This window comes from Molothrus ater, chromosome 1 (assembly GCF_012460135.2).
Source record: "Molothrus ater isolate BHLD 08-10-18 breed brown headed cowbird chromosome 1, BPBGC_Mater_1.1, whole genome shotgun sequence".
Classification (NCBI taxonomy): domain Eukaryota; kingdom Metazoa; phylum Chordata; class Aves; order Passeriformes; family Icteridae; genus Molothrus; species Molothrus ater.
In genome coordinates this window covers 41283331-41308339 of record NC_050478.2, presented here as the reverse complement: position 1 = coordinate 41308339, position 25009 = coordinate 41283331, and the positions used below count along the sequence as shown (strand labels likewise).

At 38.0% G+C, this 25009-nt stretch overlaps 1 protein-coding gene across 2 annotated transcripts in view; it reads right to left on the bottom strand.

Moving 5' to 3' along the window:
- RBMS3 (RNA binding motif single stranded interacting protein 3) overlaps positions 1-25009 on the bottom strand; it is a 705920-nt gene that overhangs the window by 18536 nt on the left and 662375 nt on the right. For both annotated transcript variants that reach the window (XM_036406615.2, XM_036406614.1), the window contains one exon: positions 21346-21456. In XM_036406615.2, the coding sequence (XP_036262508.2) occupies positions 21346-21456 (111 nt within the window). The remainder of the gene's footprint in view (positions 1-21345; positions 21457-25009) is intronic.

The following is a 25009-nucleotide window of genomic DNA, read 5'->3' as shown; positions in this document are numbered from 1 at the left end:
CCAGATCTGCAAACAGCAGGGTGTCCCAGCCTGGCTCCAGCAAGGATCGTGTTAAGCCTGCAGCAAACACCAAACCCATAAAGGTGATGGGCACTGGGAAATAAAAAAACAGGAGGAAGGCAGCTGCCTGTACCCAACAGAGTGAGGGAGCATGCTGCAGTAGGATAGTAGGATTTACCCATCAGAGGTGGAGCTGAGTCACCTGCAGGGAATTTGCAGGAGCTTACATTGAGGCTGTGGCACAGGTAATGTCCATTTATTCATCTGCCCTAATAAGCTCTTAGCCTGCTTTTCTCAGGCCCAGGTTAATGCAGAGTCAGGCATCTGCCTAACAGCTGAGGTACATAGCAAACACCCCTTACACCAGCCATTAGTTAGTGAATTTGAGCTGAGACACTGCCTGAAAGAGTGCCTCTTGCAAGACCAAACTATATTTCATTTACAACACCGGAAGAGTTTGGCTGCACATTCTGTCTAAATTCTGAAGGCCATCATTAACAGAATGTATAAGAAGCCACCCTAAAGTTGAGTTCTATTTATAGGCCTAGTTGCCTATAAAATAACACAGCTGTGATTAGACAGAGGCTGCTGCAGATACATTAACTCTCTTGGTCACGATGAGTACTGTGGGATTTTAGAGACTGACAACAGTTGATAATCTGATCAATGTTGAATAAGTTTCCTGGTATAAAGAAAACAAAAAGAACTAACAAAATGAGATAGTAACAGATATGCTGCAGTCAATCTGGAAACCTCAAACAACACTCAGAATCAACTGACTTGCCAAGGACAAACAGCAATGACTGAGGAAAAAATGTTTAAGAAGCCTTTTATACATTCTATGTGCAAATGCTTTTTTCTGGTGTTTTGCTTTGTTTTATGTCAATGTGTATCTGTTGCAAGAATCGAAGGTCGCTTTCCTTCTATCATCAGTCTTCATGTTTCTGAGAAGACAGGGAGCCTTTTCACTCACAGGTGAGAGCCAAAATGCAGAAGCCCTGTACCAGACTATGCTGGTAAACCCTTACACCAACCACCACAGCCTGCTAAGGGAGATTAAACAGGATGTCTAACGTGAGCAAATGCTAAATCATGTATCTGAAATAAGCAAGGTTTCCAGAATCTGGTCTTCAATGACTATTTGTGGTTTCCTATCACCACATGAGCTATAGTACAGTGATAATGACTTAGCTTTTCAGGATTCCCAGAATTAATGCCAGGTTTGTTTCTGCCTTTTTTTTTTTCATTTTCTTTTTTTTTTTTTAATCTTTTAAACCATCTGAGAAGTCTAGACACTGCATCACTAACAGAATTATGTGAAAACATTTGCATTGCTGGAAAACTGAAGGAAATGAGTCTGTTGGCTGAATTTATTTTTATCTTTATCTTTTTTTTTTTTTAATTTTTTTTTAACCCCATGAAGGAAACGTGCCCTTCCACTTTCAAATCTCTTTCCCTGCAAAGAACAAAAACTGCATCTCTCTTTGACCATTGTCAGGTGGTTATAACTTTAATGAAATATGGAATAAAACCACTGCTTTTTTCTCTCTGGTTCCACCTTCTCATTTGAAAATACCCTGTTCTCTGATAGAAAAGAACATTGTCTTGCTGTGTCCTCTTATCCCATAGTCTGGCATGGAGATACGGGAACTCAGGAAGAGAAAAGGACCATCTAGTTCATCAGTGCCAGTGGCAGTTCAATGAAATACAATATCCAGCTGCCACAATTTTCACTTTAAACTTAAAATATCTTTTGCTACCCAGAAGCATTCTCATTTTCCAGCTCAATCCTGTACTTATTCAATGGCTGTTATTAATTTCACTTTCTCCCAATTAAAGAATGGGAGAGTAAATGATACGAAGTTTTTGCATATATTACAATTATTTTGCTAATAATTATCAGCCAGGCCTAAAATATAATAATATAATTCCATTTTACCACACAATTACCATAGTCCTATCAAGAGCAGCTCTGTCATTCAACAGAATCCCATTGCTGGGCCACTGCACTCATTGTTCAGATAGAGAATAGAAATCTTCACCGAATTTAACATTCCTTCCCTGCTGCTCAGTAATACAAATGTATTTAGGAATGCTGGCTATCAATTCCCTTTCAACCTTCCTAATGAGATGCTACCTAATTCTCTGAGCATGTTAAATGAAGGTAGAGAGAATAATAACTTCAAGAACTATATTTGCAAACTAATCTCCTTTTCTCTTCAGGAGTTCTAAACATCCTTCACATATCCCTATCTGTGGAAATCAGAATAATACAAAGGTATAGAGGAAAAAGTGCAGATGAGCTAACCCCCCCCCCCCCATAGCTAACAGGTCTTCTGTCTGAAATTCAGTCCTGCTACTAAAGTACAGTGATCAGGACTAATCAGATAAAGACTATTTCAAGTAAATAAATATGAGAACAGTCAGATACCCACATACAGCTGTGCATCAGCTCTCACTAGCATACACTTTGTAAAAACTGTAGTGAATGTAAACAGTATAAACAAATAAAAAAACTGGCTCATTCACTTTAACCACTTTTTAGTCTAAAGGCTCGCACTAAAAATGAACTCAGTATAAGTCTCAAACCACTTCCAGATATCTCATCAATGTGTGAAAAGGGTGAAAACAGAGGAAAACTCATCAGGATATGAAAATAAATTCCCATTCTGATTGCATCTTTCATTAATTGGAAACTTCCTTTAGGCACTTGACCTGAGGGTGCCAAAGATCCTTGCAGTCCATGTCAGTGTACCAAGGCCCATGATAGTTTCACTCTTCCTTGTGACATAGTAGGTGGGAACCCATGGAGACTGAACAGAAATGTAAACTGATCCCCCATGTATGACTGCATATATGAACAGCCCCAAGATGTGAAAAATGCTTTTTTTCATCATTTGAATAATGCCATATGTCTGATGGATACATTTGCAAGAGAGGAAGACTTCTGTGCTTAAAACAAAGACTCTGGCAATTTGTTGTATTTTCTTAATTCTTCAGTTCTTACATATTTCTCTACAAGCAAGGCTTTTTTTTTTTTTTAATACCCTCTGTGTTCCTGTTCTATGAATGCACATTATGAGCTCTCTGGGACAAGTTTCTGAGCACAGGTTAGTGCCTGATTATTACAGTCCTGTCTGCAGCGCCCTATATAAAATCAGTGTATAGTGACTGTATCATAATCATACTGCATTAGTTTTGGTCAACCAGGGGTGGCAATCACTGAGATTCTGTGTGAGATTCACACATTTATATTCTTCTTTCAGATCTTATATACTGGAGAATAAAGGGGTGATGCAGCAGAATTATAACTGTGGCTTCTGATACTTAAAAATTCCCTATGCACCCCTTTAGTTGAAAATTCTTAGACATTTCCATTTAACTGCAATTCTGCCAATTAGTCCCTGATGAATGGCTGCTAGTAAGGTGAAGGCAAACTGATCTGTACATTTTCATATTTTCAACATAAGTAAAAAAAAAAAAAAAAGTGTCAGTAAACTCTCAACATATAAGCACACTGAGCTATTATTAATAGCACATCCATTTATATGAACAAATAATTGTTTTCTAGAGGTAAACATGTCTTCTAAATGCTCTTCTAAATATCTCTGTGAATGTTAAGAGTCTAAAGAGAAGCAGACTGCTGTGTGCAAACGTGCTGTGTGGTTAAAACAAAAGGAGCACTGCTTAGACTCTTTAAATAACAGTTGCTCATCAATCATCACATGCACTTTCCACTGCTCTTTCAGACCAGGGATAAAAGTGGACAGCTCATGGGCCAGCTGTCTAAGAATGAAGCAGATGAAAGCCAAGACAATTAGTTGGAAGCTAAACCAAACCAAAAAGAACAGTAAAAACAGAAAAAAGGGCACATGAATGTTAGTATTTCCAGTTTTCCTAGAAACAGAAGAATTTCAACATCTCCTCCATGAAAAGGTAGTCATGCCAGGGAGAGGAAAGATAATAAGATAACAGAATTACACCACCAGTGTACACCTGGACATTGTTAAGAGCAGCTAAAGCATGATATTCTTCAGTCCTTTATCTCTAAAAGATCCTTAGAATCCAAAATATTTGGCTAAGTATCATGAATGATATCACTGTGGGAAGGGAGGGCAGGGGAGGGCAGGGCAGGGACATTTCAATACTTCATAAAAAACACTGCTGTTCACCAGTACCCTGCATGCAGAGATGGAGGAGAAGTTGTCAGTTCAGTGAGCCTGAAACACCTTGCAGACATCACCTTCTGGGGCTTACCCTGGAAGCAAGCAATGGCATTAGGGATGCCTTGCAAGCTGTCCTTCCTGAATGGATGGTGAACATGCATCCACAGTCCAGGCTTAGGCAGGGGGAGACACGTTCCTTCTGGGAAATGCTGGGCCCTATGCCTAAGGATACAAGGAAAATCAGCCTGCTCATGGGCATGTGTGGATAAACATCCCCCAAATCATGCACTCAGGCCTTCCAGGCAGCCCAACACAGAGATGATATGGTTGAGTAGGGAGTTTACAAGACTCAAGAGCCCTGCTTCATCTCAGCCCTCATGTGAAGCTCTGGGATGTCCTTACCTCTTCCTACACATCTGGAAACTGGCACTACCTCTTCAGTCTTCAAGCCAGTACCCTGCTTTTTTTCCCAGGACAATCCCACCAAGTTGCCTCACCAAAGTAACATTCCTGGGGTTTTCTGACTTGGCTGCCAGACTGATCTGGCCCTCAGTAAGCAGACCTGTAAGCTGACCCAATAGGAGGTCTGGAAGCCTGCCCAAAGCATTGGACATGCTGAGGCTGCTCTGGAACATGAAATCCTGGGAGTGTTTTGCAGCTGCTGCCTGAGAACTGACAGAAACCAAGATGGACATTTAAGCCAGTTGGCAGCTGCCAAGGTCTTGCAGACTAGATTTTGTATTGGGAACAACATGAGGCATTGTTTCTGAAAATTAAATTCTGCTTGGAATTTCTGGCTCAAGGGAGAATCTTTCTGGTTTGTTCTGAGTTTTTAGAAGATGAATCAGAATGAAACCAAATTTCATAAGATTGATTTCCCACAAACTAGAAACCATGAGTGTTGCTTGGCCAACTCTTCATCTATCTGCAACTTCAGCAAAAGGATAAGCCATATTTGTATTTGGATAGGGTGGGGATACTAGAGAATACTAACATTTAATGGCTGATGCCAACTTCAGTGCACCTAAAGTAAAGTATTTTAAAGTGATGCGGTACAAAATATTGCTTCTCATTGGCATAAAAACTGTTATGTCAAAATCTTGAAATGTATTTACATGATCACTAGCTTTGCTTACATGGCAGGGCTATGGAAGATGGTAATAGTGAGCATTTCTGGGGAAATCTTCCTTTTCCACTTTCCACACACTCTTGAAATTCTTGTGGAAGAAGGATCACCTTAAAATTAAAGTCAATGCCCTACTGATAAAGTGTGACTGTGTAAGAATATTACAGTCTGCCCCTTGGTATGTAAACGATCAGCTGTGGGAGGACCTCTGAGACACATTGGATCATATCAGCAATAGGACTATAAAAGTAAAGGAGAAACCTTGACTTTTAGTAGAGTGGACTGAACTATACTGTTATGTCATCAGCTTATCTACCATGTAATGATCTGCTAACAATGTTGAACTCCTAAACTTGCATAATAAAAATTACACAGAATCTCTCCTAATTTGTCATTGTTTCATCCAAAAGATAAGGGGAAGAGGTAAAGAAGATACCAAAAATTTTTTTAAAAATTGAAACAAACAATGAAACAGATGAAACAAAACAATGAAAACCAGCAGAGCAAAACAGAAAATGCAAGAAGGAAAAAAAAATAAAAATCCCAATACCTCAAAAAATAGCCATCCCTCCTTGCCATAAGCCTTCCTGTCTTATCATCTAATCACTAATTTGTCTCCTAGAGAGAGGTTCCTTTAGAATACCTCCCGTATTTGACTCCTGAAGGTCTTTCATACTATTTCCCTATTGTATTTTCTTAACTTATTAGATACTGATTTGTTGGGGAAGAGTGATCAACACAGCTGATGAACCATAAGTGAAGTAGCCAAGATCACAAGCCTGATGCTTCAGCTTTAACTCTCGCTTTGTACAGGTGAGCAACTTAACACATAGCAAACATGAGGTTTGTTTGAAAAATAAAAAAGTGCAAGTACTCATTTTTCATAGGACACTATTAAATAGAGCTTTATGGGTATGCTTAGTAGTTATTTTACCAGGAATAACATGAGCAATGCTTGAAGGGGCCAGTAAAACAGATGTGTCTTAGTGCTGGCAGAATAGCAACATTCCAAGCCTGTTCTTTGGGTTCTTTCACTGCTAGCTTTCCAAAGGAGACAGAATCACCTCATATGCATTCAAATTATATACAATTATCATTTGGTATGGATTTGTGCTTTAACACTTTCTTACAGTTCTAGAAATACAAGCACTGAAAGTTTTCAGTGCTGATGTATGAATTTTAATAATTTCTATGGCTAATAAAGACCTGACCAAGTATAAAGCAATTCCCATCATTGGAGAAAAAAAATCTCTTAATCAATCTTGTCCTTGCTCTCACTGTACTGATTGTAAATAGTTTTAGACAGGGCTAAAAAAAGTGTAGCAGCACTCTCAGCTTGATAGACGAGTATGCTGAAATGGTTGCTCTTGATACATTTTTTCAGTTAGCATATTCTGTGAAAAAATAGAAGCAAAGCAAAATAACAAAATCTTCATAATTTCCTCACCTCTCTCTGTAATTCTGATAGAGATTATGAGGAGAATAATCCAGGAAGGGAATCAAGATTGGGGAAAATATAAATACATGTTCAAACACCCATATTTCCTCCTTATGAATGCCCTTTCTATGACAGAGATGTCCAAACAGCACTTAAGTAGCAACAGCAAAATGTCTGACAGACAGGCATGATAAGTAATGGCTCAAACTGTTTGCAAGCCAGACAGAAAGGGTGACTTTTTCTTTCTTTTCTTTTTTCTTTTTTTTTCCCTGAAAATCCTTTAAGGTAAACTCACTCCCTGTCTGCTGGCATGCAGCCATTTTCCTATAAATTCATATTACAGTGCTGTATTTCTAATGGATTGGGTATGGTGCTTTTCCATTTTGCTAATGAGAAAAGCTAAAGGCCATTACTTGTTCTGATTAAGATCCCAAGGGGAGAAATGTGATGTGTATATCAGCAGGCCATACCTAAAGGAAGTATTTGGCATTTCCAATCAATCAGATGAAGGGTAGACAGAAAAAGTCTTATCCTGTGACTGCAGAGGAAGAAGATATAGGGGGAAAAGAAACCATAGAAAGTGTCTTTAAAAGGTGACTTACAGGAATCAGTTATAATGATATTAGTATGATCAATGACTAGGGCTACTATCTGGGAAGGATGTAATTACCAAAATGAAAACTTTCAAATGGGAAGCCTGATCAAGGGCAGAGGTACTGTCATATTTCTCAGAGCACTGTCAGCTCTCATCCAGGCAATGTATTACGGTGTCACTCACAAGCACTGCGAGGTTGTGCTTCCCTGGGGTGGGAGCAGACCTGGGAGTGAGGGATTGAGAAACTTTGCATCCAGCTCAGAAACATGGGTAAGTCTGGCCCCAAAGGCAAATTCAAGATAAAGAAAGATAAGGCTGGGCAGAGGGGAAAACAGAAAATTCCCAGTCATGACTGGCTCTAAGGAAGGTTTTGCAGCAGTGCACATTTAAAAACCATTTCAAGAGAGAGAGAAAGGAAATGCTATAGACTGATGAGCTACTTGTCATAAAGGAGAGGAAACAAAAAAATGTACCAAGAGATGCACTGCTCCATTTACAGAAGGATGGTCTGGAATATCCTCTAAGATGTTTCAATATGCAATTCCTACATGTTTAATCCTGTTGTCATAGAATTTTTCAAATTTATATCTGAATGAAATACAAAGTTTAGAGACAGTTTTTCATCCTTTTTTCAGTGGCTGCATAGTAACAGCTTGAAAATGGTACAAGATAGATGCTCCAGATGGCAAATAAAATGAATAGAGCTTGGAGATGGGTGTTCTAAGAGAGAACAAGATTCCTTGACTGTGTCACAATGCACAGTCAGAGGTGTAGATATACTGTAAATAATATATTAATTTCACATAATAAATCACTCTGGAACATTAAAACTGACCAAAAAATCTACCATACTCCATCCTCTCAAATGGAATTCCAGATTAACGGAACATTTCTGTCAATGACAGCAAAACTATAATAACTGATAAGGTCAGCAGGAGAGAGTGTCCTGTACTCTCCCAAATCTGTATTAGGGCAGGTTTAGCTTTCCTCTATAGGATACCACTGATTCTTTACAGATACTTGGGAATGCTTCAGATACTGCCACTTGGGAATAGAAAGAAAGGCTGTAACACTTTCCCCTCCATGTGCTTTAAAAGAACATTTTCAACCCCTCCCTTCATCATGAGATCAGGAGGCAAAGGTGAGAGATGTATTTCTCTTAAATATTATTGGTGACAAGGCATGGATGAAACATACAGTGCCAGAAAAAAAATAAGAACCACAGCTGAGAAAGCCCATCTACAGCTATCAAACTGAAATTCAATCATCTTCAGCTTTCCTTAAAGGCATATATTTAAAATATTCCACACAGGCCCTAACAGGAGTCCTCAGTGAGCTCTTCTGATCCCTCTGCTCCAATCATGCGAAAAGGAACAAATGCTGAACAAATGCACCCCAGCCTGTACAGGCAAGCAATTCTGGCCTCTTCTAAATGCCAGCCTAGTCAGGAAATTGTTCTTCTCAGGAGGATCTTGCAGAGTATCTATTTCTAGGCTAGGTTATCCATTCTGGTTCTTTGATGCACTTCTGGCTCTGGCACATGGACTGACTGGAAAGCTCAGACATCTTCATTCTGTACTGGCACTCACTGATCAGCATAATGTTCCCTTTCTCCTTTCCTTTTATACACAATATATGGGAAAAAAAAAAAGATTAAGTGCTGTGCAAATATTTGCACAAAGTCCTAACTGCACCACAGATTTCCTTGTCCAAGAATATGACAGAGATGACAAAGTGGCCATTTTTCTGTCAAATAAATTTATATCAGCACTTTAAAGCCACAGGACTTTGCATGATTCACCTTACAAAGAAGGATCGCTGCTGACATACAAGTGTTACACTGAACTCACAGGCCACACTGCTGAAATACAAATTAGCAGAGTTAACACTTAGAAAGCATAAAACTGGCTATTGCTGAAGCTGAATAAGGGCATTTGCAGATTCCTCACACTTAGTGGCTGAAGTCAGGGACAACGAATTTAATCTTAAGATGGGAGGGTGTGTGCGGGGGATGGTTTGCCAGCCTGCCCAGCTGTAATATCCCCTAACAGCCTGGAAGGAATGGTAATTGTGAACTGAAACAGCATCTGCTTAACTGTCATCCTTGCCTCAGGACTGGAACTCTTTTTGTTTGTTGTGAAGATCATGAGAAACACTACATGGAGCATGAAGATGAAAACAGAGCAAGATTAAAAACATTAAATACAACCACCAAGACACAGCTGTCCATACTGCTAGTGAACTCAGGGAAATACAAATGCCAAAATTTGACATTCATGATATAATTTGGTATGGGAATTTAGAACACTGAGTTAAGTGCAAAATACTGTTTTAAAATACTTTTTTCATTATTATTAATATAGAGGACAGATTGTTACACACTATTCAGCAAGAAGCAATTAAGATTCACTGCTACGCAGTAAAGCCAAATGTAACTTCAACTGGTAAAATCTTCTCTTTTCTTACTGAGAAGAATGGGCCAATTAGTTCAGCTGCCTTGACCAGAACAGCTTATGGCAGTCCATCACACTGGGACTCTGGGCTTTGCCTCAAATGTACAGCTGAGCATCCCTGGGTTTAGAACAGGAGCTGCTGCCCATACTCTAAGAAAAGCTACACTGTACAGACGTAATTTACCTCAAAGGGAATTGAAGAACTTGCATTAAGAAGTTCTTAAATAAATGGTTATTTATTCAAGTGATGCTATAAGTTTAATTAATATTTTTTAAAACACCTTGATGATATAAAATGCTTTATAGGTGCTGCTGTTGCTATTTGTCAATTGTTCTCTGCCTCAGGATGTCTCTGAAAAGACTGGAGTCCTGTTGTGTTTGGGAGGAAAAGCAAATGCTACAGATTCCCTCCTGTATAATTTGTACCTTAGGGAAAAAATAAAGAAAAAGAAGAAATGTTTGCATAAATCTGCAGGATGTGTGCAGAGGGAGTTAAAATACTTCCATAGAAATGCCATAGCTTCATAAACTGAACTAACTGAACTGCCTAAAAAATAAGTGCTTCAAACTATCAGTAAGTACTGAAATTTCTTAGCTTACAATAGGATCAACTCTGCCTGCAAAGATCTCTGTATAACAATTACAGACAAGAGACATTAATACTTTACACTTCTATGCCAAACTTGTAATTGCAATCATATAATTAAGAGTCCTTGGAACACATATCCAATAGTGTATGCAGTAAAGTAAAAATCCTAATATTAAAAATAAGCTCAAGATGATGCCATGGTGCTTAAGCCATATTTTTCTGTTTTGAAACGCAAAAAAAAAAATAACACTGCTCATGACATTTGTATGAAAACTAATGAAAGACAAAAGTGGATTTATAAGCCTTGAAATGTATTATTTTCTTTGCCTTCTGTTGCAGATTAATTACTGTAAATTTTTCCATCAATCATTTTCGGATTTCCAACTCTGTTACACTCAGTTTTAAACAAAGGATAAAGATTTCAGCAAGGTCAGTGGTCTTCTGCTCTCAGTACTGTTCAGGTGCAAATAAAATAAGGAAACCTACTTCTTCAACCAATGGCCACACACTGAGTGGAATTTTTCGCTACTATTTCCTTATGTCCCCTAAGACATCAAGGAAATCTGAAATTGTTGCTACTTGCATTTTTTAGTTATGGATAAACTTAATGTAATACAATAATCTTATAGAATGTGTATAGGAAAATAATACCAATCAATCAAATTACGGCCATTTTGTTGGAACAGCCATTTATTTCGAGAAAACTAAAGATTCTGAGATAAGTCCATTGTCTTCAGAGGAAATCAATTGTACTAAAGCTAGTTAGGAGCATTTGTATGTTAAAAGAAAGTCAGCAAAATAGCTTTTGTTAAAAAGTTATGTTTGAACACTAAGATTTTGAGCACCAATTTTGATTCTGTGGATAAACTAGGCAAGGTTATCTGTGGGAATACCATCATAGCCCAATTGACACTTCCCCTTGTTATTGTATTTTTGTCACTGGTTTGCACCTTCAAAAATAGTAATTGAAAAAAGAACAAATACAACTCATTTTTCAGTCAAATGCAGATGTTTCAGGTGGAAAAGGCTGACAGCAGAGCAAAATTACATTAAAGAGGAGGAAGGGAGCAGTCAGGTGCCTGAGCGGTTGAAAAAAAAAATCACTTTGGAAATCATAGCACCTTTGGTCTATTCTGCAAACACTACACACAGCTGTGGTTAAAAAGCCAGAGAATACAAACAGCATGAAGCTCTTGCATCAGTGAAATCAGTTTGTGTCATATAAATATTATATTGATTTAAGAGAAACCCCCAAGGGAAACACAGCAAAGGAAAACCGGGAGCTGAGGCTGGCAAATGTGCAATAATTTGGACACTTAGATACTAAAGTCTTAAATTTTCTGTTGCTGTATTACAACTACTAATATTGAAAAGGTAAACTAATAATATTAAAAAGGCAAAATTAGAAGCATACAGGTGATTATATCACACTCAAAAGTCATAAAGTGTCATGAAGTGTCATGAAGTGGCAAATGTGCAATAATTTGGACACTTAGATACTAAAGTCTTAAATTTTCTGTTGCTGTATTACAACTACTAATATTGAAAAGGTAAACTAATAATATTAAAAAGGCAAAATTAGAAGCATACAGGTGATTATATCACACTCAAAAGTCATAAAGTGTCATGAAGGATAGAGCAGTCCTTCACGGAACCAGAAAAGGAGGTGCCTTTGGATACGAGCGCTCCCTGGACCCATCCCGATGAGGTGGTGCTCACCTCTGCCACACAGTAGAAATCTGCTGAGTTCAACAGTTCATCACCTTGCTAGAAAAACAATTCAATTCAGCAAACTCCCAAATTCACTCAACACAGTTGCTCTCAAACCCCTTGCTACAGCTCAATGAAAAGTGCTGACTGAGATGTTTCATAGTAAATATTAGGTATAGCAGAAATCTCCTCCCAAATTGAGTCTTTCAGAAGCAAGAAGATTCTACAGCCTCCGAGCTCTGACACAGAAACACCCATAATTCACAGATAATAAAATACCAGCAGAGGGCACAGAGGTTATTGCCATCAGCAGGTCCCTATAGATTCGTAAATAATTTGAACAAAGTTTATCCTTTTCTGAGAACTTCAGGCTGAAATCATTGTATAAACAGGATACCAGTGTCTTGCACAATGTATGAAGCCTGTACCTTTAGCTCCTTCATTTAACCTTGCTTCACAAATGAGTGAACCCTGAACAGGCTGCTATTTCCAGAAGAAAACAAGAAAGATACCTCAAAACCACTGGTAATTTGTCTTACAGGAAGTTTAAACCTTTGGGGTACCAGTTTGCCAATCATCTGGTAAGCTATGTGGATTAACTGTGAAATGCATTGTGAGCTGAAATTCAGTGGGATATGATATAGGAAAGGCAATGAAATTCAATGGAATATTATTTTTGTGAGCAGCTGCAGGTCCAGGACTTTGTCCAATACACAAGTTATGTTATCATCTCTTCCATTGTGATTAAAATATGTAAAATACTGAACATCTTTCAGATTAAATTCACTTTCAACTCCATTGTATGTGTTTTCAGTAACATGGCAACAGGTCATCTTCCAAAACACTGCAACACTTGCAATCTAGTGTTTCTGTGAAGTCCCAATACCTCTTGAATTAAAAAATTTCCCTTATGAAAGAACATGGGAAATGTAATTCAAAGGTTGCTGCTCAGAGCAGAAACATTTTGCTTAACAAAATGTACCCATCTTATTGGAAAGAAAAAAAAAAAAATCTAAAGAGTTCAGTATACTTACTAATCACACAAAACATGTTGAAATTAATCAATCTTACCTCTTGGTTCCAAATGATTTTTAGTAAGACAATACTGTGAATGGTCAGTTGCAACATATGTTTACTCTTTGACTGTAAACCTCAGACATTGCAAATAAAATGTTATTTTGATGCACAGCTCTTTTCTGAATCTTGGTATGTCATGCTCAGTAAACATTTTTGAAAGTTTTTATAATATCCTGAAGTCCTGGTATTTAAATGAATATTACTTGTTTTGAACTGAAATAACAATGTCTCTTTGTGATGAAAAACAGAGGTTGGAGATGAAAAAAGGCTATTAGCCACTGGTCTGGATTTGTGTCAACACCTGGAAATTCCTCCTGAGGATTTTAAAGTCCAGTTGAGTTCTAGATGTCTGAAACAATGAACTTCATTTCAAACACTAGTCTAGCTCTCAATGTCTTCTGCAACATATTAAAGTTATGCTTTCTCTATTCTATTTTCATAAACTTGTTGTTAGCACCACTAAAATTTCTTTTCCTTTCCAGGGATACCCTTCATGCACCTATGTTGTGTTGTAAACCACTGTTGTCTTTCACCTTCACACCCTTTTCTTTCAACTACAGTTTACATCCCTCTCTGGGAGAGTTGATACAGTCCAAGTGCTTCACCTTAAACCTAAATGACATTGTGGGAAGGACTGCGCCAGTACTTAAGATAAACTAGCTGGTTTCCTATATAATTTATCATGTTGTTCTTTTCCACTGACAATACAGCTTCTTCAAGGATTTCAAGACTTCTTGCTGTGTTTATGTGCACTTGCACAAGAGGAGAAATGACTGCAGATCTGCTTCCCAGCTCATGGCAGAGAAGAGCTGTGGAAGCAGCACCTCTGGGAGACACTTGCTTTTCACATGGCCACAGTTTTGAAAAGCACCCTTCACCCCTCTAAGATCCTCAAACTTGCCTTGTATTACAGAGCCTCCACAGAACTTGTCTTCACCTCTTATATTTGGATTTATTATTCTCTGGAAAGCATATTCCTCATTTCAGTCAGAATTACCCAAGCCTTGTTTAAACACAGGCAGGACAATAAAAACATGTTTCATTCTAATAAGGCAAAGAGTTCTCTTCTTGATTGAAAAATGGAAAACACATTTACAAAAGAGAACCATATAAAGAAAATACAGATGACAGACCTGACATTTAGAGTACTTTTGTTTTCCACCTCTTATTGAGTTTGTCAGTTGTAGGTGTGGCAGGATGTTTCAAACCTAAAATAATTTTCAGGATTTTTTTAACCGATTATTTGTTCCTCTCTTTTACCTCTCTGTCTGCTAAATAAAGAGATTCTTTCTCTCCCCAAAACTTGCCCTGTCATTTATAGAATCAGCACAATTTCACAAGAAAATGTGTGAACATTATATTTTTTCCTCTAAATTCAAAGTATTTAGGTAAATAGCCTACTAGCAGTTAGCAAAATTAGTTCACAATCTTGGTTCATCTGTAGGAGAGATATCAACAAAAATTTCTGGGAGTATGACTTTTTGGGGGGGATATGAACCTTTTTGGGGGGGATATTCTGCAGGCCACTAAATTTATGTCAGATGCTACTAGTTTTATGGCTTTTAGCTCCTATTCATTACTACAAAATAAAAAAGTTCATTTTATATGCAGTGCATGGATATCACTAAATAAAAAAACAACATGCTTGGAAGAGGTGGCTTTGAACTGCACTCCCATTCACCAGGTGGCACTTCTAGAAATCCCAAAAAGAACTGCAGCAGTCATATTTAAGAAAATATATGAGTAACAAGCCTCTAAATGTTCTAGTTTACAGTTATGTAAAGTCATCTGCAAATCAATTATATGAATGAGGTTAGTTTTATGATGAAAATGAAGTTATATTAGTTAGGACTTTTCTGGGTGATACTTTTTGCTTTGCTGATCCATCACTGTTGCTTTGTGTTGATGTGTATTTTTATCACCACAATCAGGGAGTTGATTCCTTCTCTAAAAGGGAATCTGGGCTAATGTCACTTTGAGTCAGTAGCTGATACCTCAAAGAGAGGCAACAAAAGCTCTTTGTTCATTTGTGGAAGTGTTGTGTGAAGGTAAAATTTAACTCAGAATAAAAGCTACTGACCTGCTGGGCTCAGATGAAGTGGTGCGTGGACCAAAAATGGGATTCCCTCCATCTATGTTTATTCACCTTTTACATTTTCCCTCCCTGCCTATGAGAGGGCTTGAAGATTGGAACATTGCACACAAAGGCAAACAGTAAGCCACTACCAACAAATGGCAGGAAGGTAGAGCTGAATTCAGAAGAGAAGGGGGAACACTACAGAGATATGATTTTATAAACTCTATTCATTCAAAAATACCATCTAGCCACAGCTATGGTCATACACAGACTGCAGAACCCCTGTTGAAACAGATGAGCAGAAAGAGTCTCATCTACACAAGAGCTGATGATTATTGACTGCTTAGAATCTGGTGCTTTTCACTGAGTGCCCCTTTTTATCTCAAATTACATGAGGTAAATTGGAACTGCCTTTCAAGAGAATGTTTGGGAAAAAAGGTGCAGGAGGAGTTACTTGTTCTTTATAAATCTCACAAGAATTTATGCTGATCTTCTCCCTTCTAACCAGAATCAATTCTCCTTAAATGGATCTCCTGCCCCAGACAGCTCCATGTTGTTAATCACTTACATTTTCCCTGGACTTTGGCTGAGTAAAAGCATAAGGAAGATCTTAGTTTCAGCCTGAACTAGGCTATTTCATTTGAAATGGGTTCAATCCTATGTTTTCCACACAAACAGTAACTGAAACTGTCAGTCAATAAATAAAATAAAAGAGCTCTAAGATTAACACCTGATAACCTGAAAGGCACAAGACTGCAAAGAAACTTTGCTCCTGTAGCTCTCCAAGGACCTTGTGACATACAATTAGAATAACAGAGAGTACTTTTTGAACAAGAATCTGAACATGAGGGGAATGTGATGATGTTTCAGCTCCCTGTAGCTGTAGTATCTGCAAATAGAATGGGAGATTAAACAGGAAAAAAAAGCAATCCTATCTAACAAAGCAGTTATTCTGCTGAGGCCTTCAGGTGACATTTTAAACCACCAGTGACCATGGGGTATCCAAAGGAAATAAAAGATAAAAAACCTATAACAAGCTTGTTGTTCCATTGAAGGGTTCTGGAGATACCATCAAGCCTTGCTGGCAACAAAAAGAACTAACAAAGTGAAAGATAAGACTGATGTACCTGCATAACAAGCCTGCTATTCCACTGAGAAATTCTGGTGATACTATAAACCAGGAAAGCTGAGTTAAGGTAGTTTGCAGTTTCAACAGGATCCCACATTATGTCATTGCAATTCTTTCACCTAACTGCATTTCCAGAGTATCTGGAACAATTAAAGAATTTTTTTTTGTTTGTACCTGTTGTTGTTTAAAAAGTGCAATGGAGGGTTTATTTTGTAAGTTGCCTATCAAGTTTCTAAATTAGAAACTGAAAGTGGAGTGAACATCAAGTGTGAAGAACAATTAAGCAGCCCAGTTGAACTACCAGCTTGAGTAAAAAACCTGGCTTCTACTCACTCTCCCATTAGCTCAAAGGTTTAAGATGAAACAAGGCTACACTAAGGCAGTTCCAAAGGAGAGGGGAAAAAAGCTGGAGTTACCCCTCTGCCTATGAGGACTAACAAAGGCTGCTGTTGAAGATTGCAATGCAAGCTGTTTTCAATTACCATCTCTATAGCAGATTACCTTTGTCAAGTGGGCAGTTTGCTTTATCTCTCTCTTTGAGTGACCACATTCACACCTCCCTTGGGAGGGGACATTGCTGATAACAGCTATTGAATGTCACTGCATGACTGATAAGAACTACAGCATCCCATTGTGAGATGCTCTGCCCAGAGGGAGGAGCCAAGCATTCCTACCTGGATATAATCCAGAGGTTTTGAGACACCAGCACGGCTTCTCCACTGGATTCCCCAGAGGAACAGCAGCTGCCTCTTCTTCCACTGGATCTTTGGAGGAAGAATACATCCTTCTCTACAGGATCCCCTGCTCCAACAGAACCACACCTGACACTCCAGGAGGACTGCAGCCACAATTGCAATTGGACTGCCACCAACACCCTGGCCCACAGGGTGTCAGGTTGAGTTCTGACTCTGTCAGTGTTGTTGTAGTGTACTGCACTGTTTATTTTATCCTTTTATTTTTTTTTCTTTTCTCTATTGAAGAACTGTTATTTCCTGCTCCCATATTTTTGCCTGAGAGCCCCTTAATTTAAAATTTATAGCAATTTGGAGGGGTGGGGAGGGTTTACATTCTCCATTTCAGGGGAGGCTCCTGCCTTCCTTAGCAGACTCCTGTCTTTCCAAAACAAGACAGCTGCCTCAAACTATTGAATGAAACTGGAACCCAAGCAGTGTCTGAAATAGATACTAACACCAGGGAGGGGAGGGAAACCCCAACCAAGAAAGTGAGAACAGCAAACTTCCTTCAGGAATGACAAGCAGAGGAAAAAGAATAAAGCAAATCTGCTTCCCACCGAAAAGGCAGATTATTGCTGCTGATGGCCAAACTTGGAAGTGCCAAGGAGCAATAACTGAAAGCAGTGATCAAACTGCTCAGTTTTAACATTTCTAAAGGTTTTTGTATTCTATCCACTCAGGCATCAATCACAATGTTATTAAACTACAAAAGAGATGTCAGATCAATGGCTGTATCGGAAACATTTTGAGTGATAGGCTGATGATGGAACAATTCCAGTTTCTATACATTATTAAACACATACTAATGCTGCTCTTTCAGTGCTACCCTTACGGACTCACACACTCTATTCTCCCTCTATAGTACCTTTTTTAATAGCAGACCTAATTCACCTAGGTGAATATCACATAGGAAAAACAAGACTTACTATAATAAATAATAATAAACTAGGAAAAAAAATCAAGCCTTAAACCTCTTGTCTATCTTCACATTATGCCTTCTGGCATTAAATTTCATTTTAATACAACTGTAGGAGCTGAGACTGGGTTGTCAGCCTTAATCAGAATATTCAGAGCTATTGCTTTCTTGCTCTAATCTTGACATAATTTAAGCTTAGGTTTTCTTTATGAATTTGCCCACAGCTAACATACCCATGTAAATGCTTTCTTCTCTTTTTGAGTGAAGAGGTATCTATGAAAAATACATATAAATATTACAGAAATCACCCCTCTGGCAGATTGTCTGCTTAACTCCAGATTTCAAGCAGAATGGGGAAGTGATCAGAGCAGCACATGTGCCTCTCAATTCATCAGCAACAAAAACTCTATTTTCACTGGCAGAAATCAATTTGATTTTCATAAAGGCAAAAAAGAATTATGTTCTTGGTGGATAAAGCACAGAGCACAGTAACTGGGACGTGCAAATCACAACACAGGAATATAGGGTCAAGGTGCCATAAATGGTGCACCTTTACCTCCTCTCTCCCTCCAGTGCCCTGTATCATCTTTTGGCATTGGAATCAAGCAAAGATGGATTTGCAGCTTTTCCAGGCATCTTGATAGCCTGCTTAGGCATCCTCCTGATTGGGGAGTGCTTGGTATAGCAGAGATGTCTAATTTTATGTGGGCAATTCAATAACAGATAAGAATTAAGAATGTTAAAAATATAATAAAATGAAATGAAATATGCATTTTTTGGGAGGTTGGATAGAAAGAAAACTTATTGACCCTATTCATGGCAAATAGTTTCCTAAACAAAATTATTTGGGTTTTGGAGGGAAGGCTTTACCCAGCACAAGGGAAATGCAGCTGACCACAAGTGACTCTATAGGAAAACTACTTTGTTTTGACTGCTGAATTGGAAGCTCCCACATGGAAGTGAGCACCCTAGCAGCATGAAACCCAACCTGGAAGTGAGCACCCTAGCAGCATGAAACCCAACCTGGTCACTGACCTTGGGCTGGAGACCAAATAAAAAAGTGGATGGAGTCAGCTGCCCCTTGGATTCCCAAGGGCTTTAATGTGTGCTTCAGGGCTGAGAGATCAAAACCCAAATCCAGTTTTTGGATTCAAGGCACAAAATGGCAGAGGCTGCTGTTACTCAGGTCACTTGCCTCACCACAGAGCTAAAGAGCGAAGGAAGATGGAATGGCTCCCTCTGCGAAGGGAGATGGAATGGCTCCAGCCTGGACAGAATACTTCAATGTTTTAAGGAACATCAAAAGGCTGAGTAATTCCCACAAGATACGAAGATGCATAGACTCTTATGCTATTTCTCTAGCTCACTCACTAGAGAATAGATTTTTTGTTGAAGCAATGTTTTAGGAACCCAGTATTCATCCTGAACCAGGCAAGTGTGGAGGTGGTTTTGAAGTCAACTCTCACTTAAGAGACCACAGGGGTCTGTTTCGGCTGAAAAATATGTTATGTTAATTAGCAAAATGCTTTGTCTAAGGAAGTGAACATATGAAAGCCTTCCAATAAAAACTGCTTTGCATACTGCAAGCTTTTAAATTAAATTGGGACAGAGTTACTGCCAAGAGTGAGTAGAATTATTTGAGCAGAATTATTTGTGACTTTTTGTCTTGTTTGCCTAAAAAAATCTGGCTGGTTTCTTGAAAGGTAGCTGGTGGCTCTTTATTGCACTCTGTTGCACAGTTTTAAGGATAAAATTGAAAAATATATTCATAATAGAAATGTATCATTTATATCTTTTATCTCCCATAAAACCTAGTCCTGCTGAGGTTCTCACAGTAGTATGGCTTGGACTTGGCACAATTCTTCATGCTTTATGCTCTCAATTCTCCTCTCTCTGGACCAAAACTCAGAATTCCAAATAAATGAAGTAAAAATATCTCTAAATAAATCAAATTTCTAAATAGCTCGTGTTCCCCATGTTTTTTGTTTGTTTATTTGTTTGTTTTCCTGTAACAAATACATGCTGAAGAATGAATTTCACGTCTGGATGGATGCATCCAGCAAAACTGCTACTGGCAGCCCAAATTGTGATTTCTGATAGGAAAAATTCCCAACAGAAGAAACTCTCTATGATATCCATGATTATACTGCTTGCATGAGTATTTAAACTGAATATGGTGCTGATGCTGTTTTTATCTAAGAGAAATCTTGTATGTGATAAAATAGGGTGTCATTTGAGATGTTTGGAAAGCCTATGGATATTGTAGCACTCATCAATTTTTTACTCTTCTTGCTCTTTAAGTTTTCTGAAAATGACTTAGGAGTTTTACAGATAGTAAACATAAAGCTTTATGGTATACCTCTGAATGTATTTTAACAAATTATCACAGGGAATGCTGCAACCTTGAAAGATAAAACTGTATAAAGAGCTAGGAAAAGAAAGGAAAGGTTTTCATTTGGTTGCAGTAACATGAGTTCAGGATCTCATTGTCAGCCACTAGATGACCCACTGCCTCTCAGAGTCCTTTGCCTGACTCCTCAGATGGATTTGTTACTGTAAGCACTGTAACAGTGGTCTCAAGCAAGAAGAGAACATTAACTGGGAATTTTCTAGTTTGCATTAAGATTGTGAGACAATGAGTGCAAAAGACAATGTCTGTTAAGTGTTACGGAATTGAAAATGACAGGCAGAGGAAGAAATTCATAGGAGTTGCCCAACAGCATAATCAGAACTCATTTTCCATTTCCTTGCCTTAACTTTTAAACAAGCTTTGGAATCACAATAATTACACATGCAGAAATTCTCACTAGACCAAGTATTTCCTTCAATTTCATGAAGGGGAAAATGCTGAGATTAACTTTGCCATGTAATTCCTACTTCTTTTGATTGTTGAATGCAACATTTAAAATGCCAGGAATAAACAATGAACCATCATATTTAAGTTTTGTCAGAAAAAAATACAGAACCCTTAGATCTTAACTGAGATTTTTTAAAGAGGTGGGAAGAGACACTGGAGTTAGAATTAAATTCAGCAGATAAGGAAGAAGCAGCAGAAGAGAAGAGATCAGGAAGAGAGCCAACATAGAGAGTTAAATAACTGTACAGGTGCAACTGTATTAAGTACCTTATTCAACTAAAAAAAAGTTGGAAAATTGTGTTCCTATAGATTAGTATCAAGTAGAACAGTGGTGAAAGAAGGGTAAGTGCATAACAGAGCATGTTATGTAATTACATGTTTCATGTGTGCTAAAGTAACAGAAGCGTAATATGCGTTACCTTAGAAAAATCAGTAAGCAAGAGATGCTGTGCAATAGAGAAAGAAAGAGTGATCTTACCGTTCCTGTTGTGCCCAAGGAAAGGTGGTTCATCTGTTGGGTCAGAGGGCCCATCATGCTTGCTGGCTGCATTGACATAGTGTGGTCCATTGTTGGTGTTATCACAGCACCCTAGAAACACACATTATTTACAGTTCAACCTCTCACATTAAAAAAAAAAAAGAAGAAGAAAAAAAGGCATTCTTTAAATGAGTGAACCTGACTGAAAACTTGACATGAATCTTAAAAGACACTAATACATCTGTCAGAAAAAATATGTTTTGCTCCTATTGACAACCAAGCTACACACATATATTATTTGTACTGCTAATGAGGCCATTTTATGTCAGCTCCAATTAAGTGTCATTTTTTACTTCATTGCTTCTGACAAACAAATGCATATGTTCTTTCTATGATGAATGCTACTGTACATTGCAAAATGCCTGTCATTTCCATTTTTCCATATCCTATATAGAGCAATCTTACAGACAGAACACATATGTCCCCAATTTTCTCTGCCTTCTAAAGCCTTCAGTCTTAGAGATCTTCAGCCTATTATGGTAATTATCTTGGATTTTTCCAGTCTCAATTAAGAACTCTTACTCATGGTATTTTCTAGCTGGTTAAGTAAGACTAGCTATTGACAGTGAGTTTGGTAGTGACACCCATTTAAAACACATACACAGTATTTAAAAGCATTTTTCTTCTCTGCATGAAAAACAAAGACATTAATAACAAAGACCATATGTACTAAAGTAAGACTGAGACTTTGACCAAAAAATGAAACAAAATACATGCCAGGGGAGCTTGAGAGAGAGAGCTCCTTTGCCATTCATATTCCTTGGTTTTTGCTCTCCCACTCCCTAAGGACCCATGCTGGCAAAATCATGACTTAGTGAAGTGTTGATTCTCTTCAGTTCTATATTGTAAAATGCTATTTCCTGTGTTGGTTAGAGAAAGCCAGTCAGAAAGTGTGGTCTGCTCTTTTTCTTGCAGATAGTGACATAAGGCAGTATTTCTAGTCATTTCTTCATAAGAAATAATAATTTTACTTTGCATGCATCTTTGTGTGTGCACATCACAAACTTGCACAATCACATTACATCTACTACAAAGTGTGAAAAATGTAGATGAATGTATCTGTTCAAAAAATTGACTTTTTTTCCCCTTTGAGAATACTGGAAAAATTCACCTATAAACAAACTTTTTTAACCAACCCGTAAAACAAACTTGTTTCAAAACTCATAGCATATTTGTTATTACATGTCTATCTCACATTTACATAGAGCTATTTTTGCAAAGGATCTGATTAGAAGCTAAGGATTTCAAATTTTCAGTTGCAAATAGAAATAAATAAAAATACAAAATTCTGGGGAAATACCAATTCAATTTTGCCTCACCTTCCAGCCATATTTTTCCTATGTACATCCTATCTGAGAAGTATAGAGTTTGCAGCCCCTGCAAGCTCATTCCTTGCATGCAGTGGGGTAAGAAGAAAGTAGGCTCATTTTGGTCAGTAATTTTTGCAATATCCTCAGCATATGAAATACATACACACTTGCTTTATGTCACAGAGTGGATTTACATTGCATTGACAAGAGTCCCTAAAGAAATCTGACAAATTACAGAAGCTAGCCTCTGTGGAGTACCTGTCATGATTCCAAATAAATGCTTAGGAAACAAGCCGATCAGTGTGCATGTATCAAACCTGCAACACTTCCCACTTTTGCCACTTTATTGGGTATTATCAATTTGCACTGGTTTACATTGATTAATTTATGGATTAACTCATCTAATGAACCACCACACAGTGAAGTCTTCCCTTTGGGCGCAAGAGTCTAAAAGCAAGTCTGCCATCCAGCAGTTCCTGCATAGCAGAATCAATGCAAGAGCCTGAAAAAGAGCTGTTCACAACAAAAATAATCTTCTTTTGGTTTTGAAATCAGTGGCTTCAGACACCAGGCAGCCAGATGAGGTTCTAGGGTTTGGGCTTCAACTGCACTTTTTGGTTTATGATAGGACATTGTAAGCTCTATGATCAGAGTGATCAGCATTTTTACTCTATCAAACCATACGCACTCAAATTAAATTTGTCAACTGATAAACAGTTCTCAGGAAAACTCTACAAGCAGTATTTTCCTTTGGCTCAAAGGTGGAGAATTGCCTCAGGCCTTTCCATGACAGACAAGTTGGGCTCCCACTTGTGATGTCAAGGAAGGTGATTCTCCCTCTCTTCTCCATGTTCATGATATCCCACTTTGAGAGATGCATCCAGCTCTGGGTGCCCCAGCATAAAGAGAATTTGGACCTGTTTGAGACGGTCCAGAGGGGGCCATCAGGGTGATCAGAGGGCATCAATGTATGTAAGCATCTGAAGGGAAGGTACTAAGAGCATGGAACCAGGCTCTTCTGAGTGTTGCCAAGCAATCAGGCAAGAGGCAACAGACAGAGATTGATGCATAGGAAGTTCCTGGGGAAGAAGTTACTGTGCTGGTGATCCTGCACTGGAACAGGCTGTCTAGAGAGGCTGTGGAGTCTCCCTCACTGGGCATACTCAAGAGCCCTCTGGATGCCATCCTGTGTAAAGATGCTTATTGCAAAAATACAGTTGGAGGAACTTGCTGTGATTATATATGTGACAGACTGGTAACTATTTCTGGGTTTAATTCAGGAACCTGGAAATAAAGAAGGGGCAGTGGTGAAGGAAGTCTTATGGTTTAGTGTAACAAATGTCACTGCCACACATAGAATGGAAAAATCTGAGAGCAAATGTCTTTCAGCAAATAAGTAAGCACAACAGGTATTGCAAACAAATTATTAAAAAAATATGGATGAGAGAGAAAATATATCAAGGACAAAAAAATTGCTCAGATACAGAAAACATATTATTTTTCAAATTGAAATATATATATTCCTGTCCCTAAATATACACCATTTAATACGCTAGAAAAAGAAGCTGGGAAAACAAATAAAATACTTGCAGCTTTCCTAAGACAGCTTAACATGTTTTAAGCTGACAGTTACCTAGAGCAGAGAATTACATGCATTTCCCAGATCATTAATTCACCAGTTCAGAATCTTCTTGTGATCACGTAGGAAAGAAATTATACTTAATTAAGGAAATATTGTCTGGTTGTTAGGGCGACCCTCAGTCTCCAGACCATAATGCGTTTCATATTACATGCTGTCAAGTCCATTCATATTCAATTTATTTAGCTGTAGAAGACAAAAATGTCTTGCCTCAGATGTTGCCATCATATTAAAAGTAATTTGATTCTTTTCAGCCTATAATATGTAATTGCTGATAAACATCCAGTTGGCTACTGGCAAAGGTTATATCAAACATATTTTTTTGTCTTCATCTGTTTGGATGTCTGATTTTACTGAGCTTATAAATGTATAGAAAGGCATCTACAGCATTTCAAACTATTACTTAAAGCCCATTTTAATGGCAAAAGACCTGTAGAAGAAATTATAATGAGATTTTTGCCACCGTCTTTGCCAAAAAAAGTAGTTGTCCTGACAATTATTTAGATCTGTCCTATTGCCCTGTTGCCTCAGTAAGATGACTTTTTTTTTTTTTTAGTTCCCACAAGAAACTGATTTTAATGACTTCTAAATTTGGCAAGATACTCTCAGCATATTATTTGTCCTACAATTTTGTTGATGCTTTGAAAGAAATTAA